The 24090-nt window shown below is 32.9% G+C and overlaps 1 protein-coding gene across 3 annotated transcripts in view; it reads left to right on the forward strand.

Annotated features, from left to right (window-relative positions):
- The window catches only part of Bmpr2 (bone morphogenetic protein receptor type 2), a 185218-nt gene that overhangs the window by 143030 nt on the left and 18098 nt on the right, over positions 1-24090 (forward strand). For 2 of the 3 annotated variants that reach the window (XM_046462958.2, XM_058578161.1), the window contains exons 4-11: positions 212-322; positions 928-1019; positions 2610-2840; positions 3956-4070; positions 8677-8837; positions 9644-9791; positions 14832-14867; positions 15802-15938. In XM_046462958.2, coding sequence (XP_046318914.1) covers positions 212-322; positions 928-1019; positions 2610-2840; positions 3956-4070; positions 8677-8837; positions 9644-9791; positions 14832-14867; positions 15802-15938 — 1031 coding nt within the window. The remainder of the gene's footprint in view (positions 1-211; positions 323-927; positions 1020-2609; positions 2841-3955; positions 4071-8676; positions 8838-9643; positions 9792-14831; positions 14868-15801; positions 15939-24090) is intronic. The other variant, XM_046462960.2, reaches the window with a different exon arrangement.

The raw sequence follows: 24090 nt of genomic DNA on the forward strand, positions 1-24090 counted from the left end.
GGGCACAATGGTGCATACCTAGCTACTGTGGAGTCTGAAGCATGGGGATCAAAAGTTTGAGGACAGCCTCGACAACTCAGAGAGCCTGTCTTCAAAATGATAAATACAAAAGACTGGGGATGTAGCTCAGTGGTAGAGTGCCCTTGGGTTCAATCCCCAGTATCTCCAGAAACAAAAAGAATGACAGTGTTTTAAAATTTGTTTCTTTTAGGTCCACCTCATTCATTTAACCGAGATGAGACAATAATCATTGCTTTGGCATCTGTCTCTGTCTTAGCTGTTTTGATAGTTGCCTTATGCTTCGGATACAGAATGTTGACAGGTAAACAAAATACCACTTTTTGTCCTATCATTTATCAAGCATGCTATTAAATCAGAATTTATTTTCTTTTATTTAAATCTCTATGCTTAATGTTAAAAAAAAACAAAACTCTGTGCTACTGAAACTCCCATTCTGTCTTCAACAAAAAATTTCCCCAGTTTTTGGAAAAAGTTTCAAATTCAAACAAAATACCTGTCACCCAATTTCAACAGTTATCATATATGAGCAATATTGTTTTATGTAAATCCCCGCTCACTACCCACGTCCATGCCACTGAATTATTTTGAAGCAAATTAAGGATACCATTAATATACTTTAGGCTTAATGGGTTGTTTAGGAAATCATCAATCACTCATTCATTTAAATAATGTTAATAAAATCTTGAAAGTTTCTACTATTTCTTAGGGTTTTAAACTTTAAATTAAGTAAGTCATTATGGGAGCATCACTTAGAATTTAGCTTTCATGTTGTTTATTATTCATCTTCATTTATAGATGAATAATTCTATTCCTTCAGCTTTTAAAAAACTGTAACACAGTAAAAAGTGTAATAAAGATATAATTTTAAGAAAACTATGTTAGTAACGCTTTTTCCTGTTCTTATAGGAGACCGTAAACAAGGTCTTCATAGTATGAACATGATGGAGGCAGCAGCGTCAGAGCCTTCTCTTGATCTAGATAATCTGAAACTGCTGGAGGTAAGGTTGTTCTTAGATTGTGGACTGTTATAATAATTACCAAGTTTTGTAATTATTGCTAAGTTTCATTTGGTAATATCTCAGAAACTACTTTAAAAGTCTTAATATTATGAGTGGTTTTATGATTTTTATTAGAGATGACCTGATAACTATGGTCCCCAAACTAAATAATAGATATGATAGATTTAACTATATAAAAACATTTTAATAATTTTCTTTTTGCATAAAAATATAGTTAAGAAAGTTAAAAAGTCAAATTTGAAAAATGTTTCAATACATAAGAAAATTGATAAACAGCTGTTGTAAGTCAATTTGAAAGAAAAGATGCATAAAAATGTACAGAAGAGATGAATTGACAGTTTAGAAAAGTAAATGTGGCTAATAAATAGGTAGTAAGATGTCCAGTTTACTAGACTGAAAGAAATACCAATTAAAACATGGAATATGCTGGGCACACTGGTGCACATCTATAATCACAATCGCTCTGGAGGCTGAAGCAGGAGGATCGTGAGTTCAAAGCTAGCCTTAGCAACTGGCGAGGCTCTAAGCAACTCAGTGAGACCCTGTCTCTAAATAAAATAAAAAATAGGGCTGGGGATGTGGCTCAGTGGTTGAGTGCCCCTGAGTTCCATCCCGCCCCCCGCAAAAAGAAGGAACATTATCTAGGATTGAGTGAAAGAAACTTTACCAAACATTGCTAATTTAATTATATTTTGATACAGCCTTTGTGAAGAACAGGCTGCATGTGAAGTTTTTACCTGGAAATAATGATATATAACACATGTTTTTAAATTAATAAAGATAAATTCTCAACCCATTTCAATAAAAAGTGAGAAAAATCCCCAGAAACCAAAAATGAAGAGAATAGGTTACATTTTGCTGGTTCTTTGTATATTGAGTAATTTTTTATTGCATCCCAAATATTGTGACTATTTTATTGAGAGACCTGCACTATATCTATCATGTTCTCCTAAAGTGTGCTGATTTTTACTTATTTTAGTAAGTAACACATACTATAAACTTGTCTCTTAGGCAGAAGCTCAAGTCTTGGTTCAGTTATTTTATCTTTAGCTAGAGTCTGTCCCACGCATCCATCCTTTTCAGGATTCTATCTGCACTTTGCAGAAGCTATAGTTGCCCCAAATTACATTCTCTGGTTCTTAGGTCCAGAAAGATTATATATTTTCCCTTGTCATTTTAACTCTACTGCACAGAGCTGATTGAACCCTGCATCAAGCTAAAAAACAAAAATAGGGAACTCATCCTATGCCATTTTTCTCTTTTAAATCTTGAGGTATTTTAGAGTCTACCTCCTTTTACTTATTCTCCAGTGCCTTTAGATATTTTGTTTGTTTGTGTGTTTGTTTTTATTTTGTCCAGAGTTTCCAGTTGTTCTGTGAGACAACTAGGTTGGGTAGGAACTTCCTCAGTCATACCAGATACAGACTTCAGTAGTTTCTTGATAATGGGGTAAACTATTAGCAATAGAGATGTGTAGCATACTACATGAATTTGTGCTTCATTATTTAAGTTTGATTATTTAATTTTGATGTGAATTAATACTTTGCCTTTTTAAAAACAACTTCACAGCTGATTGGCCGGGGTCGATATGGAGCAGTATATAAAGGTTCCTTGGATGAACGTCCAGTAGCTGTAAAAGTATTTTCTTTTGCAAACCGTCAGAATTTTATCAACGAAAAAAACATTTACAGAGTGCCTTTGATGGAACATGACAACATTGCTCGCTTTATAGTTGGAGATGAGAGAGTCACTGCAGATGGACGCATGGAGTATTTGCTTGTGATGGAGTATTATCCCAATGTAAGTTCTTTAGAAGAAATAAACAATCATTGATACTAGCTGTCAGTCAGACTTTCAGGAAGACCACCATAATAAGCATTTCTAGTACGCAAATTCATTATTAATGGTCTGCAATGAGATAAAGATCCTGTGCCATAATTTGAATCAAATATATCACTAATTATACTGTTTATTCATTTCCCTCTCTCATTCTCTCATTCTCTCCCTCTCCCTTCTTTTCTATTCTTTTCTCTTTCTGTAGCCAGGTTTTCTCAGTGAAGGAAGCAGTGCTTTGATTGTCATTCATTCTGGTGTAAGCTCCTTATCTCATCAGAGACTGGTAGTGGTTTGTGGATAAGCACTTTGAGTAATACAGATAAGGAGAGTACCCCTCAGTATCCTGAGGATTGTTTTCAGAACCACTTCTACCCCCTGCAAACATACCCAAACTGGAGATGTTCAAGTCTCTTATATAAAATGATGAGTAGGATTTTTTTTTTAACATATAACCCATGAACATCATTTCTAGATTACTTACACAATAAATGCCATGTTAATAGTTGCTATTCATATTTTGTTTAGAGAATAATGACAAGAAAAAATAGTATATACATGTTCAGTACAGATACAATTTTTTTTTTGAATTTTTCTTTTTTATGGTGCTGGGGGTCTACTCAAAGCTTCGTGTATGTTAGGTACCACTGAGATGTACCCCACAGCCCCTGAATATTTTTTTATCTGGGTTGGTCAAAATTATGAATGAAAAACATGCAGATACAGAGGACACATTATATATATTTACAAAATTTTTCTGTTTTCTATTATAAACCATTTATAGTTTTGTATTAGTAACAGATATTTTTTCAAATTAATTTGATAGATCAAAAAATTTAAAAGGAAATAATCATTCATAATTTTAAATATGAATGAGACATGAAAAATTGATGCTTAAATTCTTTTCTCTTCTTTCTTCACATAGAAATGCCTTACTATTTCTTTCAAATTTCTCTAAAATGGTTCATTAAATCTTCATGGAATCCTAGCCTATGCAAATCCTTAATAAGGTTGCTAACTTACCTCTTAATGTTAAAATAAATTCATTTCAATTTTTTAATACATTTTCTTCCTCTGTAAAGGGATCTCTTTGCAAGTATTTGAGTCTCCATACAAGTGACTGGGTAAGCTCTTGCCGTCTGGCCCATTCTGTGACTAGAGGACTGGCTTATCTTCACACAGAATTACCACGAGGAGGTAAGATAATGAATAAAAGATGAATAACACATGTGGGTTCAAAATTTTAATCCTATCTTCAAAGTATGATTTGTATTATTAGGCATTTATTATTAACCAATTGTTTGAATTATTCAGCATGAGGAAATATTTGAAATGAAAGTATAAGAAAAAAACTTAAAGACTATCTAGAGGAGTCATGGATTCCATTAAGAATTTAATTAAAGCTCTAGTAATAACCATGGGAGAATACTTACAAAAATATTATTTTGGGCTGGTAATGTAGCTTAGTGGTAGAGTGTTTGCCTGGCATGATGCACAATGCCCTAGGTTTGATTTCCAGCACAGCAAAAAAAAAAAAAAAAAAAAAAGAGTGGACCTTGGGTTAAGAACTTCTTAGCTAGGCTATATTTTCCTTATTCTGTTTATTTAAATGAATTAAATGTGTAATTACTTCTTTTGTTCTATTATCACATAGGTCTTTATTCAGTAGGTTGATCTTTATTATACTTAATGTGTATTTTTATATATCCATGCTTCTACTAACTAGAATTAGATTTGGCTAAATCTGTGAGGATGGAAGGTGGGAATAACAGTAGTTTCAATAAAATGTTTTTTTTTTCCCTGATGTAAGAATCTAAAGGTCTGGGAATACAGCTTAGGGATAGAGTGCTTGCTTAGCCTGCATGAGGCCCTGGGTTCAATCCCCAGCGCGCGCACACACGTACACACACACACACACAAAAGCTACCAAACCATCCAGAATTGGATTGGTAACACCATGAGGGCCTGAGGCACTTATATTTCTTTGCACACCATCCTTAATAGGTAGCTTTCATTTTCAAAGTTATCTCATTGTTATGCTGTATCCTAGGTAGGGAAAAAAAGGTGGGGAGGGAAGAGGAGATAAATGGATTTGTTCCCTTCTATCTCCATAAGTTCCACTGTCATGTTCATGTTTTGTTTCTCAGAACTAGTCCACTCTTAGCTGCAAAAGAGGCTGGGAATATTGTTTTTGTTTTTTAAGTTTTACTGAGTGCATTGCTGCCTCAGATAATTAGTTGGCTTCTAATACTAAGTAAGAAAGGGAGAGTACATGACAAGATGTCAGTCTTTGCCAGTCTTTCAGAACTGTATTGTATTTTTTGTCACAACTACAGTCTTCCTCAGCTTTTATGCACATTTTTGCTAGTTATTGAAAGCATCTCTTTTTAATACGTTTTCTTTTTCACTTTACTTCAATATACATCTCACATCACAGGAACCCCTAAATTAGCTTGGCTGTGATAATTCTGTCTCTGTACTTTCTTAAGCTTTCATCCCCTAGCACATTTTCTTATCAAACTGTAACCCTGACATTGTTTTTCAATCTCCTGACCTCTTTAATGAAGAGAACTTTAATGTATCAGTTTCTTAGATCTTTGTTCCACTGTATAATAGCACAGATCATCTTTTCTAGCTAATGCTTCATATATAAATAATTTCTCTTGAATAATTTATTAGTTCATTTATCTAGACATCTTGATATTCCTGAGTACAGAATTGACCTATGTTACTGTCTATGTCAGCAACTTGATGCACTTACTCTAGTGCTTTAGCACATTAACCATTGGGCTGTGTGTTCCCTTACTCAATTAAATATTGCAACCCCTTTTAAAAGCTGGCTTAGTACAGAACTTAAAATACCATCCTAATTCCCCTTTCAAGCTTTGTATGATTCAGCAAGGTTTCAAGTCAAACATTGGCTGAAATTAATAAGCAGAGCTGTTACTCTCAAACATTAGCTAATATTATCACTAGTTAACTTTTTAAAAACTTCATGTAATATAAACATAAAGCTATTTAAATTTATTGCTTAAAAGTGTTCCCAAGTATACAGTAATATTTTAAAACACTTAAAGTGTCCTTTCAGAGAATTTTATTCTTCCCAGTATCTTCAGATATAATTTTTTTGCTTAGAGTATAAATTCCTTAGTAAGAAATACTACTACTACTACTACTACTACTACTACTACTATTATTATTTCAATTATTTGTTGCTTCAGAATAATAAGGAGTTGAACCTGTTTATTTGTAATTAGTTTTCCCTGTGAATTTTTCCTTATGATAATAGCAATGTGTGCTTGTTGCCCAACCAAAATCTAATATACAAAAATATGTATAAATTATTCAGACTTCACCATAAAATTACTAAGCAGTTTGTGTTTATCCTTCTGGGTCCTTTGCTCTGTATATATATATATGTGTGTATCTAAATATCCACAGAAAATTTTTTTGGTTCAGGTTTAAAAATATATATGTATTTTGTAATATATTTTGTAACATGTTTTATAAATTATAAAATATATGAAAGTATAATTAATAGATATAAATATATATACACACAAATATATTTAAAGTAATATTATACTTTTTTTTGACATATTTGCCTAATGCATTATTATGCCCAAGGCAAAATCATTGTATATTCTGCCCCTGGCTTACACACTCAAAAAGGTTAAAAAGAATACTTAGGGGAACTTAGAAGGGGAAAGTCAACTCTGTAGTTCTACCCTTTGCTTTGGTGCTGAGTCCTCTCTTCTCTCTTTTCCTCTATCTTCCCTACCGCCTTTTTTCTCTTACTCCGTTTCCCTACCTTTTCTTTTTCCTTTTTAGTAATAGCAGGAAATAACTTGTCACATATTCTTCCTCATTAGCTTAGTTTTCCCTGAAGTATGAGATCTTTAAATATTGATTTGATATTAGTATACATCATCAAATGTTTCCATAAAGTTTCCTATATAAATATTAGCTCAAGATTATGCCACTACTTCTATTTAGTTTTTTTCAGAGTATAAGAGATGTGGCTATTACAGGAATTGAGTAGAAGCCAAGTTAAATATAAGCTATGGGAGACTGGAACAGAAAGTGAGAAAGGAAGAAAATGAGAAAGAAATCAACTCTTAGATGAATAAATTTAACTCCTATTTTTTCTTCAAAATGTTTTGTTGAAAATAAAAAATTTCAAAAAAAAGGAAAAATGGAACTATGTCATTTGCAGAAAAATGGATGAAACTAGAAACCGTTATGTTAAATGAAATTAGCCAAACTCAGAAGATCGTGTTTTCTCTCATATGGAAGCAAGAGAGGGAAAAAAGAAAAAAAAGGTGGTGGGTGGGGATCCCATGAAAATCAAAGGTACATTAGTAGAGAAAAGGGACAAGGGGGTGGGAGTTGAGAAGGGAGGATGAAGTGCTGGGGAGTGATATTGGCCAAATTATAATGTGTGTATGTACAAATATGTAACAACAAATCCCATCATTATGTACAACTATAATGCACTAATAAAAATAAGTAGAAAGAGAAGAAAATGTTTTGTAGATTTAGTTTTTATATCAACAAAATGATCCTCTGTAATTTCACTGTTGATAAATTGCATTTGAATGCTTACTAATGGAAGTAATGTCTATATACTAAATCTAAATGCAAATACTAAATGCAATCATTCAATAATTGACTTGATTATAATTGTTATTGACTTGATTCTAATTGTTCTTTTTCTCTATATACCTAGGGAAATATTTTAAATTTCAGAAATTGTGACAGAGAGCTATATTTTTTTAAATACAAGGTTTATACAATGTTTCCCTATATATATAGAAAAAATAATATAATGTTTTAGATGACAGGCTTAGGTTAGCTTCAATCTTTCAATCAGCAAGAATTTACTGTTTACTCTGTGCCAGACCTTTTTAAGTTCAGATATAATATGTTCTCTTTCTACTTTCATATGTTCTCTTTCTACTTTCATGGAGCTTATGGTGTAGTGTTAAGGTTAATTAAGAATAGAATCAGTATAATACTGCTTTACTTCTGTAAAATCAAAGAACAAATTTTCATAACTTTCTAGAAGATACCAGCTTCTCTACTTGTTCTCTTGGTCCATTGTAAATTATTTCTAGTTAGATTTGAAGAGCTGAGGTGGGCTCAGAGACATGGCAAAATCTCAGGCAGAACCGGGATGTGCTGTCACAGGTTTCACCTATTAAGCTATAGAAGAACACTCTAAGGGGCTAGGGCTGGGGTTCAGTGGCAGAGCACTTGCCTGGCATGTGTAAGGCACTGAGTTCGATCCTCAGCACTGCATATTAAAAAAATAATAAAAAGGTACATCAACAACTTAAAAATTTTTTTAAAAAAGAACACTCTTAAGACGTGAAAATTTTAGAACCACATTAGTTTTTTTATTGATCTTTGTTTTTGTTTTAGACAAGCTGACTTTTTTGGTGTTTATGCCAATTTGTCAGATATGCCTTTCTATATTGCCTCCTTTTGCTGCCCTAGAAAGGAAGAGAAAAAACAAATTTGTGTTAGAATTAGAAGCAGCAGCATGTTTATTGTTAGATTAAGCTGAATATTTACTGCTTAATTACCTATACATGCAACAAGTGTTGTGTGGTAACACATTATAAAATAGTGATAAGTGAGTTAAAATTTTGGTTTCTTATGCTTTTTTTTTTTAATTAGAAAACTAAAGGGCAGAAAAATAACATCTTCTATGTTTATGTAGTTTCTGTTACTTGTATATTCATTTCATATTCAGTAGTTCTGTTTAAGCATTAATAAATATTTGAAATTGTCCAAACAGACCATTATAAGCCTGCAATTTCCCACCGAGATTTAAACAGCAGAAATGTCCTGGTGAAAAATGATGGAACCTGTGTTATTAGTGACTTTGGGTTGTCCATGAGGCTGACTGGAAATAGACTGGTGCGCCCAGGGGAAGAAGATAATGCAGCCATAAGTGAGGTGAATGTATACAAAAAACATCACACTAACATACTTTGAAATTATGTTCAGGACAATTATCCTTATAAACTTCCAGTTATAGAATATTAGGAATTATAAAATTAAGAAATACCAAATACATTGCATAAAAGACCTTTTAAAATTATCAGTTCATTTTGAAAATCACTGTCATTCTAAGTCATTTTGACAAACATTAAGGAGTATGCAGGAATTGATTTTTGAAGCAAGAGTAGAGTTCCCAATTTTGATATAAGATCGTTCACTATCTGACAGTCACTATTGCAATGTTAAACATATCCTTCCTTACCCTTTTCTCTGTATTCACATACACATGTCTATATATACATACATGTATTTTTGTGACTTTTAAAAATATTAGGGGGCTGGGGCTGTAGCTCAGTAGAGCACCTGCCTTGCATGTGTGAGGCACTGGGTTCGATCCTACACATCACATAAAAATGAAGGAATAAATAGAGATATTGTGTCCATCTACAACTAATGTGTACGTATATATATATACATATATATGTATATATATATATACATATATATGTAAAATATATATTAAATTATATACACAATGTTTTATAATTTTCTTACTATGCCTTAAGTTTTTAAAATTGATACACATGGGAATTCCTAGTTTATTCTTTCTGATTGATGAATAGCATTTGCTGAAATGAATTTTCCACAGTTCAGTTGTTCAAAAAGGGCACAGTTGAGATAAATTATTTATGTCAGTGACATGCTTAGGGTCAAATAACATACCACATTCTATTTCTGAAAGTATCACTCTAATTTATCAGGTTGGCACAATTAGATATATGGCACCAGAAGTGCTAGAAGGAGCTGTGAATCTGAGGGACTGTGAATCAGCTTTGAAACAAGTAGACATGTATGCTCTTGGATTAATCTATTGGGAGATATTTATGAGATGTACAGACCTCTTCCCAGGTAAGAACTGCTGTCATAAGTTGATGTATATTTTGAAGTGAAACTGTTATATCTCTGTCTCACATATATTAAGTAACTCAGTTTTTATGGAAACGTCTTTTTTACTTTTGTTTAAACCTTTAGTTCATTGCCATCTAGTGTTCAGAGACATTATTAGAAGATGTGAATCAGAACATTGTTTTTTTTTTTGTTTTGTTTTGTTTGTTTTAAAAAGGACTACAAGTTTTCATCTGAGTACAATTTGAATTAATTGCCAGTAATGGTTTTTCTATGTTAATCTCTGCTTTAGGTGTTGTCTTTTTCATGATGGACTCTATGAACATTGAGATAAGCTACATTTGTTTCTTGAATTGACATTTATAAGGAATTAGAAGCAATGGGTTATTTGTTTTTTTTTTAATATTTTGTGATGTGATTTTTTTATTATTAATTGTTCAAAACATTACATAGCTCTTGACATATCATATTTCATACATTTGATTCAAGTGGGTTATGAACTCCCATTTTTCCCCCGTATACAGATTGCAGAATCACATTGGTTACACATCCACATTTTTACATACTGCCATACTAGTGTCTGTTGTATTCTGTTGTCTTTCCTATCCTCTACTATCCCCCCTCCCCTCCCCTCCCATCTTCTCTCTCTACCCCATCTACTGTAATTCATTTCTCTCCCTTGTTTTTTTTCCCCTTTCCCCTCACTTCCTCTTATATGTAATTTTGTATAATGATGAGGGTCTCCTTCCATTTCCATACAATTTCCCTTCTCTCTCCCTTTCCCTCCCACCTCTCGTCCCTGTTTAATGTTAATCTTCTTCTCATGCTCTTCCTCCCTGCTCTGTTCTTAGTTGCTCTCTTTATATCAAAGAAAACATTTGGCATTTGTTTTTTAGGGATTGGCTAGCTTCACTTAGCATAATCTGCTCTAGTGCCATACAATGGGTTATTTGTAAACACATTTTCTTTTTCATTCTCCCCTTTTTCCCCTACATCTTCACCTCCCTCCCTCTCTTTTTTATTTTCTCCTCCCGTATTCTCTTTCCATTTCCCTCTGTCTTTCTGAACTTCTCTTCTTCTCCCTTCTTTCAGTGAAGGAATATTCATTTAATATGATTGCTTCTTTGAGGTTTACTTGAAATAGTCAAAGTGATTTATAGCTTTTCTCCCCTTGTTAGAATTTTACATCATCACTATTATCATATAAAAACTTTATCAATCTGTATATCCCATTCTCCTGGATACTATACAAAAAGATTTGATATATGCAGTCTTATAGGAATAATACCATGAAAAGCATAGAAAAGAGAGCTAGCATTGGACAAATTTATGAAGTAGATCTGTTTAATAAAAACAAATTCATAGTGAGGTTGAGTTGTTTTTGCTTTAAAGGCATTAAGCATTAAAAATTAGTCTATAATTCTAAATAGATAATGAAATGAATTAATGGTTATTTAAATTAACTATAGGTCATCCAGTTACTACCCAGAAATGTGTGTGTATGTGTATGTACACATGTGTGTGTGTGTGTGTGTATATATAATAGATGTATATAATATATTTCTGGCTCTTTATATTTTTGACACAGAGTCTCACTAACTTGCCCAGGCTGACTTCAAACTTAAGGATCCTTCTGCTTCAGCTTCTGGAGTCACCAGAAGTACATTCTAGTTAATTAGAAGTACAGAGTCTCAATTGAGGCATTTTTCTGAAAACAGCAATAATTCTCATAATATCACAAGGATTCTATTTTTAGAATTTTGGCACAGGTTTTTTTTTTTAACATTCTAATCTAGTATTTTGGTTTCAGAAGCATGTCTGACTAAAATGATCTTTCATCAGTATTAGTATACTGTCACCAGCAACATAATTTTTAAAATTTTTACTAATTTTTCAATAATCAAAGAATGACTATTGCTTTTGATCTTATAAATAATGAAGAGTGCTATCAGGGGCTGAGGTTGTAGTTCAGTGGTAGAGGGACTTGCCTTGAATGTGCAAGGCCAGCACCACATAAGCATTAAAAAAGGCAATATCAGATGTTTGATGGGGAATGACGATTAGGTCTTATTACACAAAATTGTTTTAACAAATATGTAGGATGGGTTAAAATAGAAAAGAACTAGAAATAATTAAAATTGAAAAAAGAAATGGGGTTTATTGTTCAATGGGTAGAGAGTTTCAATTTAGGGAGATAGAAATAGTTCTAAAGGTAGATGATGATGTTTGCACAACCGTGTGAATATAATTAATGCCACAGAACTATACACTTAAATATGGTTCAAAAAATGGTTCAAATGCTAAATTTTATGTATATTTTACCATAGTGAAAAGTAAAAATAATGGAATAAAAAAAGAATTGCTTTAAGATATCTTATAATCTCACTATGGAAATGGTGAAGGAGTAGTACATCTGAGAGCAAATGCAGAGAAAGCTGTATTAGCTGTTAGAAGAATTGAGAAGCATTCAGAGGTCTGAGAAATAGTGAGGATAGCAGCCACAAGTTTAGGAATAGATCTTGGTTTATATTAGAAGGTTAATTTAATTGTGGATGTGTTTGGACAAGGTATTGATAAACAACTGGAGAATTTATTTATTTTTAACTTTGAGTGTGTGTGTGTGTAGTTATAGATGGATAAAAGACTTTTATTTTATTTATTTTTCTTTATGTGATACTGAGGATTGAACCCAGGGCCTCACACATGTTAGGCAAGCGCTATACCACTGAGCTACAACTGCAGTTCCTTAAGAGTTTATTTTTAAAGACCTTAAAAAAAAGATATTGAGAAAATTAAGATTAAAGTAATTCAGTGGTAGAGTACTTGCCTAGCATGGGTTCCCCAGCACCAGAGAGAAAGAGACAGAATTTATGAGTACATGTACTCCTATATACAGAACAAATGAGAAGAGAGAAAAATTGGTTATTAAAGATTGGATATTGGGGCATTCCCCCACCAAGAAGATAAATGATCAAAAAATAATAAGAAAACTTGAAAATCATAGTGTCTTTTAGAAGTCAATGTTAGAAATCTTTAAGAACTAAGATTTATGACAATAAATGTAATTCAAAGTCAAGATGAAATAGAACTGAGGAATGGTGTTTTAATTTGAATGGGAGGAGGTCATTGGCATTTTTTTAGAGGAGTTTCTGTGAAATAGAGAAGATAACAATCATATTACAGGGGATATAGGAAGAAAATTGTTAAGAAAGCACAAGGCACTTTGAAAAAATTTTAACAATGAAATGGGGTGGAAGTTGAAAGAAAAAAGGATCATATAAATTCATTAATAAACCTAGAGAATAGCATATAATAATTATAAAATTCTAACAAGACATTTTAAATTTTTATGATATACCTCAAAATGCAGTACATACTTTATTATTAAATGGAAACATTGTTTAATAAAGCTCTCTATATAAAATATTAGTAAAATAAATGAATTATGTGTCCTTATTATAAAGGAAGAGTGAAATGCTACAAAGTTTAAATAAAGGAAAGGGAAGGAAGAAAGAATAAGAGAATGTAAAAGGAAGAAAGCAAATAAGTATAATTTGAGAAGGGAACTAAAAAGTCTCTAACTGGTAGAGACCTAATTAGCAAATGGGGTGAGAAGCAGGGAATGGTATGGGATAATGTTGAATTCTTGATCTGTCCTGGACACTTTGAAAGAAAATGAGATTGTAAAACTTCCTTTGAGCAATTCAATGATTATAAAGTTTTAAGGAAATCCAGTGAGTCTATTATCTCCCATGACAAGTTTGTTATTAACATTCATTTTTGTGCTCACATTAAGTTAGCTCTAAACAAGTATCTATTGAACAATTAGATGTATAACCATGAAGATTTAGTAGATTTTTATTTATTTGCTAATTTTTTAAAAAAATTTTTTCTGGTACAGGGGCGTGAATCCAGGTATATTCCACATCTGCTATGTATCCCCAACCCTTTTTAATTTTATTTCAAGACTGGGTCTTACCCGGTTGTCTAGGCTATCCTCCAATTTGCAGTTTTCCTGCTTTAACTTACCAAATAGGTTTCACAAGTGTGCACCACCACACTTGATTTCTTTGATAATTCTTAATGTCACTGCATTCATACAAGATTGCACATCAATCTCATTTAGCAAGTTTTCTAGTTAAATTTGAACATAATTGAAACAAATAAGTAGAATTGTGTATTTTTAATTATTTTACTAAGCCAACATTTGAAGAATAGCAGCTAATAAATAATACTTGAAATATATGTGTATGTATGTGTTCTGTGTATATCTCAAGAGACATATATACTATATACTAGTAAATATATTGTAGTTCACAGATGGCATGAATTGAGGTTTTATAATGAGTTTCAAGGAAAAAATGATATGCTAACTGGCATGATTTAACAGATTTGTCTCTCAAGTTCAGTGTTAATAGTAATTGGTCAGAACTAAGTATTGCTTCAGAGTTCACAGTATGAAAAAATATTACTTGTATTTATAGGTAGTATCATATTCTAATAACTTGGGCTCTGCTGTATAGATTACGGAAATTATAGAATTAATCAGTAATTTTTTAATACTGTTGAAGGAATTTATGGATTGTTTTGGAAACATAATACAAGGGGCTGGGATTGTAGCTCAGTGGTAGAGTACTCACCTTGCATGTGAAAGGCACTGGATTTGAGCCTTGGCACTCCATAAAAATAAACAAATAAAGGTATTGTGTCCATATACAATCAAATATATATATACTTTTTATATATACTATATTTTATAAATATAAAATATATTGCAGTTCACAGATGGCATTTTATATTTTTTTAAAGAGAGAGAGAGAATTTTTTAATATTTATTTTTTAGTTTTCGGCGGACACAACATCTTTGTTTGTATGTGGTGATGAGGATCGAACCCAGGCCGCACGCATGCCAGGCAAGCACGCTACCGCTTGAGCCACATCCCCAGCCCTATATTTTATATTTATATTTTATAGTATATATATATATATTTTTAATTGCATATGGACACAATACCTTTATTTTATTTGTTTATTTTTATGCAGTGCCAAGGCTCAAACTCAGTGCCTTAGACACACAAGGTGAGTCCTCTACCACTGAGCTACCATATGTGTATGTGTGTGTGTGTGTGTGTGTTTGTATGGTTAAATGAGTTTTCTGAAGTAGAGATGCTCTCAAGATTAGAACCTAACTGCCCTAATCCCCATCCTCGTGTTCTTCCTTCTAATTTATTAGGTCATTTCAATAGGCTGGGACAGGGATGAGGATCCAGGAAGTGTCTAGTTCTCCTGGTTCTTTGCCAAGATTTCCACTAGACCATTGGTTTTCAAAGTGTTGGTCCCAGGGGTCTTCTGTATGGCACAGTATGTTTATTAATAAATTTAATTTTATCAACATTTTATTAAGTCAGGTGCAGTGGTGTTTACCTGTAATCTCAGCACTCAGGAGGCCGAGGCAGGAGAATCGCCTGAGTCCAAGAGTTCAAGACCAATGTGGGCAACTTAGCAAGACCCTGTCTCAAAAAGAAAACGGAAAGGTCTAGTGTTGGGGCTCAGTGGTAGATCACTTGCCTGGCATATGTAAGGCACTGGATTCAGTTCTCAACACCACATAAAAATAAATAAATAAATAAATAAAATGTATTGTGTCCATCTATAACTAAAAAATTAAAAACAAAACAAACAAACTGTCCAGGGGTATAGGTATAGAGCTAGAGGTATAGCGCAGTGGTAGAGTTCATTCTTAGCATGTACAAGGCCCTCAGTTTGATCCCTAGCAGCAATTAAAAAAAAAAAAAAACCTTCTTGTCATTGAAATTACCATTTGATTTCTTAAAAATGTTTGAGACTATTCTCAGTATTTATTAATAAAGCATTAAACCTATAACAGGATTTCTAAATACCTGAAAGGTTTTAACATGTACAATTTCTTTTGCTTACCTGCTATCAAAAATACCCCTATCATTCTCACTTATGATAATAGAAAATATTGTCATTCTTTTCTACACACGCACAGGTGAATCTGTACCAGAATATCAGATGGCTTTTCAGACAGAAGTTGGAAATCATCCTACTTTTGAAGATATGCAGGTTCTTGTATCTAGGGAAAAACAGAGACCCAAGTTCCCAGAAGCCTGGAAAGAAAATAGCCTGGTAAGAAAAAATTATTTTTTTACTAGATATATTTTAATGTTCTTTGAAGCAAAAATAGACAGTTAATAATGTTAATAGTTTTTAGAGTTTTCTAATACCAAAAATCCAACTTACTTGATTTTTATGATGTTATATGTTATCAAAATTTTTTATATACAAAAAGTCCCCAATTTTGGTTCAGTTTTAGTTTTTTCCAAATATAAAATACTGTTTAGAGACTAATAATGTGTCTGAAGTTCACTAGATTGGGTAACAGCTAGAATAATTAATATGTTAATATTTTAAACATTATTAAAATTACATCTTATTCTCTTTAGAATAATACCAAAAACATTACTTAGTGCATACTTACAGACTGATAAATGGCTAATAAAAATATGATTTAGCACTAGAAAAATTAGGGATAACAGGAACATATCTTAACATCGTAAAGGCTAAGCCCCAGGCCAACATCATTCTAAGTGGAGAAAAAATTGAAGGCATTCTCTCTAAAAACTGGAACAAGACAGGGATGCCCTCTTTCACTTCTATTTAACATAGTTCTTGAAGTACTGGCCAGAACAATTAGACAAACAAAAGAAATGCATAGGAAAAGAAGAACTTAAATTAGCACTTATTTGCTGATGATATGATTCTATACCTAGAAGACACAAAAAGTTTCACTAGAAAACTTCTAGAACTAATCAATGAATTCAGCAAAGTAACAGGATATAAAATCAACATCCATAAATTACAGTCATTTCTGTATATCAGTGACAAATCCTCTGAAAAGGAAATGAGGAAAACTACTCCATTTACAATAGACTCAAAACAAATAAAATACTCGGGAATCAATTTAATGAAAGAGGTGAAAGATCTCTACAATGAAAACTACAGAATGTTAAAGAAAGAAGTTAAAGAAGACCTTAGAAGATGGAAAGATCTACCTTGCTCTTGGATAGGCAGAATTAATATTTTATCAAAATGGCTATACTACGAAAAGCACTATACAGATTTAATGCAATTCCAATCAAAATCCCAATGACATTCCTCAAAGAAATAGAAAAAGCAATCATGAAATTCATCTGGAAAAAATAAGAGACCCAAAATAGCTAAAGCAATCCTTAGCAGGAAGAGTGAAGCAGGTGGCATCACTTTACCAGACCTTAAACTATACTACAGAGCAATAGTAACAAAAACAGCATGATATTGGCACCAAAATAGACTGGTAGACCAGTGGTACAGAATAGAGGACACAGAGACAAACCCACACAATTACAGTTATCTTGTATTAGACAAAGGTGCCAAAAACATACATTAGAGAAAAGATAACCTCTTCAACAAATGGTGCTGGGAAAACTCGAAATCCATATGCAACAAAATGAAATTAAACCCCTATTTCTCACCATGCACAAAACTCAACTCAAAATGTATCAAGGACTTAGTAATTAAACCAGAGACCCTGAACCTAATAGAAGAAAAAGTAGGCCCTAATCTTCATCATGTGTAATTAAGCCCCAGCTTCCTTAATAAGACTCCTATAGCACAAGAATTAAAATCAAGAATCAATAAATGGGATGGATTCAAACTAAAAAGTTTCTTCTCAGCAAAAGAAACAATCTGTGAGGTGAATAGAGAGCAAATTTTTACCCCTCACACATCAGATAGAGCACTAGTCTCTAGGATATATAAAAAACTCAAAAAGCTAAACACCAAAAAAACAAATAACCCTATCGATAAATGGGCCAACGACCTGAAAAGACACTTCTCAGAAGAGGATATACAGTCAGTCAACAAATGTATGAAAAAATGTTCATCATAACTAGCATTTAGAAAAATGCAAATCAAAACTATTCTAAGATTTCATCTCACTCCAATCAGAATGGCAGCTATTAAGAATACAAACAATTAAGTGTTGGCGAGGATGTGGGGAAAAAAGTACACTCATACATTGTTGATGGGACTGCAAATTGGTGCAGCCAATATGGAAAGCAATATGGAGATTTCTTGGAGAACTGGGAATGGAACCACTATTTGACCCAGCTATCCCTCTCCTCTGGTCTATACCCAAAGGACTTAAAAACAGCATACTACAGGGACACAGCCACATCAATGTTTATAGCAGCACAATTCACAAATAGCTAAACTGTGGAACCAACCTAGATACCTTCAGTAGATGAATGGATAAAAAAAAATGTGGCATATATATACAATGGAATGTTACTCAGCAATAAAAGAGAATAAAATCATGGCATTTGCCTAAATGGATGGAGTTGGAGAAGATAATGCTAAGTGAAGTTAGCCAATCCCCAAAAAACAAATGCCAAATGTTTTTTCTGATATAAGGAGGCTGATTCATAGTGGGGTAAGGAGGGGGAGCACGGAAGGAATAGACAAACTCTAGATAGGGCAGAAGAGTGGGAGGGGAAGGGAAGGGGGCCATTGGGGTTAGAAATGATGGTGGAATGTGATGGACATCATTATCCAAAGTACATGTATGAAGACACGAATTGGTGTGAACATACTTTATATACAACCAGAGATCTGAAAAATTGTGCTCTATATGTGTAATATGAATTGTAATGCATTCTGCTGTCATACATAAAAAGATTAATAAAGTAAAAAAAATGTAGTTTAGATTTAAAAGTACTCAAGTTTAAAAATCTTCTTACTAGGGGCTGGGATTGTGGCTCAGTGGTAGAGCTCTCATCTAGCATGTGTGAGGCCCTGGGTTCAATCCTCAGCACCACATAAAAATAAACAAAATGAAGGTATTGTGTCCAACTACTTCTAAAAATACAAATTTTTTTTAAAAAAAAAACTTCTTATTAAAAATGTAGTTCACAGGATTGGGGATGTAGCTCAGTGGTAGAGCGTATGCCTAGCAAGCATGAGGCCATGAGTGGGATCCTCAGTACCACCAAGGAGAAAAAAATGTAGTTTACAGTAATGAAGTTTCTTCAAAGACTCTTGTCATTTGAGTAAATTATTGTTAAAAATCTGAAAACATCTTACCAATATTTATGTATTCACACTCATTCATAAGATTGTTTTATATGAGTAGGATTAATTTATAATATATGGTAATTTCTGAAGTTTATTTTTTAACTTATAATTTTTAATGTTATCAACTACATATACTATCTCATTTTCTCCACTTAGTCCATATTCTATTGGACATCTCAATCTTCACTCCTTTGAAACCACTTCTCCATTGCCCTCTGATTTCCAGTCTTGCTAATGAGAATTGTGTTGTGAGCCTGTCTCATTTTGTTGCTTTTTGTCTCATGTTTTTTTTTTTAATTTTTATTATTGGTTGTTCAAAACATTACATAGTTCTTGACATGTCATATTTCACACATTTGATTCAAGTGGGTTTGTCTCATGTTTTTATCATCTTATTTCCTCTTTTATATAATCTTTTAAGACTTTTGCTTTATCATTGAAATTGTGAAATTTCATATTATAATTATTGTACCCTTTATTGATGAGAGTGACCTGTTTTTCCCTTTTAAAAATAAGTTTTATGGGGTAAACAAAAAAAATTAAACAGAAAGTCATAAGAAAGAAAAGGGGAAAAAACACCCTCCCTTACTACCACTGTTATAACTCCCCTTAGCAATGTTCTGGGCTCTCTTCCCCTTCCAGAGATTACCATTGTAACTCAAATGCTAAATTTAGTCCTATTTGATAAATTTTCTTTCATTTACCCTCTCTCAGTTTTGTAATATTCCATCTATTATTAGATAATTTATATTTTTGTCTACAGATTTCTCTAAAATTTAAATAAAATAAAAACAGAATTTTGCTGAATTGTGATTATATAAGTACTTACTGCTAACAAAATATTGTGCTTGGACTCAGAATATAAAAGTCCTATATTGGATACTGTAACCCCCTGCTGCTTTAGGGAGGATGTTTCAGAAATCATCATCCAGTGGATTATCTTTGATTTCTTGTCATCTTTCTTTTTCTTTCTCTTTCTTTCTTTCTTTCTTTTTCTTTCTTTCTTTCTTTCTTTCTTCTTTCTAGGGTCTCCTTAGAAGTAACATTTTTAAAAATTTCATGTCATTCTCTTTCTTGCAAATTGTTTTTTCTTTTTCTTTCTTTTCTTTTTTTTTTTTTTTTCCTTTTTGTTGTTGTTGTTTGTTTGTTTGGTACCAGGATTGAAACCAGAGGCACTTAACCATTAAACTATATCCCCATCTTTTTTATTTTTTATTTCGGAACTGGTCTCACTGGGTTGGGTCTCACTAGGTTGCTTAAAACCTTGCTAAGTTGATGAACCTTCTATCCTCTTGCCAAAGCTATTGGGATTAGCAAATTATTTTTTCTTTCATGAATTTTCTCAAGTAATTAGTGTTAGTACTTGCATTAGGTGGTAAACATTATGAGTTCTTCCATGTTCAAAAATGTGTCAGTCTTGGGGCTGGGGTTGTGACTCAGTGGTAGAACGCTCGCCTATTGCGTGCGGGCCCCTGGGTTTGATCCTCAGCACTACGTAACAATAAATAAATAAAATAAAGGTATAAAAACATGTGTCAGTCTTGACCTCACACATTAGTAATAATTTGGCTGAATAATGGTTTCAAAATCAAAATGAACTTCACACCTTTGAAACCACTTCTCCATTGCCCTCTGGTTTCCAGTCTTGCTAATGAGAATTCTGATGTGAGCCTGTCTCATTTTGTTGCTTTTTGTCTCATGTTTTTATCGTCTTATTTCCTCTTTTATATAAGCTTTTAAGACTTTTACTTTATCATTGAAATTGTGAAATTTCACATGGATGTATATTGACATGAATCTTTTCACTCATTTCACTTGTCACTGAATGGATTTTTCAGTTTGAAAATTCAGAACTTGTTCGGCTGGTGACACATGCCTGTAATCCAATAACTCTGGAGGCCAAGACAGAATTGAATGTTCAAGGCCAGCCTCAGCAATTTAGCAAGTCCCTAAGCAATTTAGCAAGACATGTTGCTAAACATGTATCTAATACATGTTTAAAAATGTCTCAAAATTTAAAATATTCAGGGCTGTGGCTGTAGCTCAGTGAGAGCACTTGCCTTGCACGTGTGAGGCACTGGATTCAATCCTCAGCACCACATAAAAATAATAAATGTATTGTGTCCATTTACAACTGAAAACATTTTAAACAATATGCATAACCTGGGTACAGTGGTGTACGCCTGTAATCCCAGTGATTTAGGAGGCTGAGGCAGGAGGATCATAAATTTGATACCAACCTTAGCAACTTAGCAAGGTTCTGAGCAACTTAGTGAGAACCTGCCTCAAAACATAAAAAGACCCAGGCACAGTGGTACATGCCTGTAATCCAAGCTGCTCAGTAGATTGAGACAGGAGGCTCCCAAGTTCAAAGCCAGCCTGAGCAAAAGCGAGGCGCTAAACAACTCAGTGAGACTCTGTCTCTAAATAAAATACCAAACAGGGCTGGGGTTGTGGCTCAGTGGCTGAGTGCCCCTGAGTTCAATCCCAAGTACCCTGCCCCCACCAAAGAAACCATAAAAAGGACTGGGGAAGCTGGGTGCAGTGGCACAAGCCTATAATCCCAGTTGCTAGGAGGGTTGAGAGCCCCTGGGTTCAATCTCCAGTACCCATACCTCAAAAAAAGGGGGGACTTAGGGATGTGGCTCAGTGGTTAAGCACCCCTGGGTTCAATCCCTGGTACCAAAATAGATAGATAGAAAGATAAATCAATCAGTTGGTTGGTCTGGTGATGTAGCTCGATGACCAAATGCCCCTGAATTCAATCCCCAGTATGAAAGAAAATAAAATTCAGAACTTTCCTTAATCAAAGGATTTTTCTAATACTTGTTTAAAAATTTCTTCCTTTCCATTTCTTTCTTCTGGAATTCTCATTAGGCTAATACTGGACCACCTGACACTCCAGGTCTCAATTTTTCTTGTGCTTACCATCTGTTTGTTGTTGTTGTATCTTTCAAATTACCCATTTATTTTTCATTGTTACAGTTACATCAGTTATCTATTAAAATTTTAATTTCCACTATCATATTTATAGTTTTAGAAATTCATATCACTCACTTTTTCCTTAGCAGTGTGTTCTTATTTTAAGAAGGTAATAATAATTTTATTACTTCTGAAGGCATTATGTTTTTATAATTTATCTAGATTTTCTTAAAAGAACAAAAGGTGAAAATTAATTTATTATTTTAAGTTTTAAATTGCCTTAATAAGGTTAGAATATTTTTGTTGTCATGTCAGAGAGAGGATAAAGATATCCATACAGATGTAGATTGAACATTTATCTTTACTGGTCATCTTTGTCAGTAGATTACCCTTCAAGATTGGCTTCTGTTGCAAATGAAATTAGTCTTAAGTACCTGGCAATTGTAGAGCCTTGTTTTTGCCTCCTAAGTTGCTGGTGTTATTTTTTCTTTGTTTGAACTTTGTTAGAATTTTTAGTTCTAAATTAAAAGGCTTTTTAAAAAAATTTCTACAACTTGAAACTTTTAGACTGACTCATCTCTATTTCTTTGTTTCATATTAGGGGAAAAGAAGACCTTCCTATGAATTTTATCTAAAACATGTTTTAAAATTTCAGAAAGGTATCCAGGAAAGAGTTTCCAGAGAAAATCCTTGTTACGTACACATGCTTAAGATTGCCTAACTGTCCTCCCTGCTATGGAAACTGAGACAGATCTTTGAAAGGTCCTTGATAACAGTTGAGAGGCTAAATGCTTTGCCAGGATTCTTTAGATGTGCCAGCCTCACACATTTTCTTTAAAGAAAAAAATCTCTTGTGAAATTTTATTCTAGTAAATGTAACCTCATCTTCCTTAAACTGTTTTATTTCACCTCAACAAATAAATTCTATTTTTTTAAATTATCTGTTAGCAACCCTACCATTATGGAATGTGCATCATATGCATGTTTACCTGAAAACTTTTTACCTTCAATTTAGACTCAGTTGCTAAGTAAGGGATTTGTAACACTTGGTTCATTTCCAGGAAATCCATTTAAACCTAATATGCTATAGTCAATAAAATGCTTCTCTGCATGACAATCCAGTACCAGAGTGAGGTAGCAAGTATGTAATTTATAAATAGAGAGAAACAGATCTCTAAAAGATGTTTTTTTTAGTTGCACTGCAATTAAAAGCCATTTTAAACTAAAAAAAAAATCAAAATCTTCTAAATATTAATGTGAAAATTTATGTGTATGTTTGTATATATTTGTGTGTGTATATGTATGTGTGTGTTTTTACTTATTTAATTTTCTTTCAGTGCTGGGGATTGAACCTGGAGCTTTCTACCATGGAGCTACATTCCCAGTCGTCGTCATTGTTGTTGTTGTTGTTGTTGTTGTTGTTATTATTATTATTATTATTATTATTATTATTATTATTATTATTATTTTGAGACAGGGCCTCACTGAGTTGCTCAGGCTAGCCTTGAACTTATGATAATCTATTATTTTTGCCTCCTGAGTTGCTGGTATTATGGGCATGAACCACCGTATTCAGATTGATTATTAATCTTATTGAAGATTCCTTGTATATTTCTAGTCTCTTCTCTTGATGTCAAAATTCCCTCTTTGTTTTTTGACAGTTTCACCATAATGTATATCAGTATGGAACTTTTTGACTTAATCCTACTCTGTCAGGTTTCTTGGATGTGTGCATAGATGCATTCCTTTTATTATATTTGGGGAGTTTTGAGCCATTATATCTTCAAATATCCTGTCCCCTTCTTTCTTCTTTCCTTCTAGAACTCCCATTTTGTGTATATGAGTAATGTCGGTAGTGTCTCACAAGTCTCAAAGGGTCTGTTCCTTTTTTCCTTATTCGTCTGGTTTCTGTTCCTCAGACTGAATAATTTTATTTTCCCTATCTTCAAATTCTCTGATTCTTCTTCCTCTTATCTCTGCTCATATCTACTATTGAGCCACTCTAGTGAATATTATAATATTTTTTTAGTTTTTATCTCTATTGTATCTTTGTATTCCTTTTTTATAATTTATTTTTATTGCTATTCTCCATTTATTGAGACATTTGTTTTCCTGATGTCCTTTAGTTCTTTTCCATGGTTCCTTATATCTTTGAGCATTTTTTAAATAGTTAATTTAAAGCCCTTATCTAGTAACTCCAATGTATCCTTCCTCAGAGATGGTTTTCATTAATTTCTTTTCTTTT

The sequence above is a fragment of the Marmota monax genome, unplaced genomic scaffold (genome assembly GCF_021218885.2).
Source record: "Marmota monax isolate L192 unplaced genomic scaffold, Marmota_monax_Labrador192_F-V1.1 WCK01_AAM20220418_F8-fsc00095, whole genome shotgun sequence".
NCBI lineage: Eukaryota > Metazoa > Chordata > Mammalia > Rodentia > Sciuridae > Marmota > Marmota monax.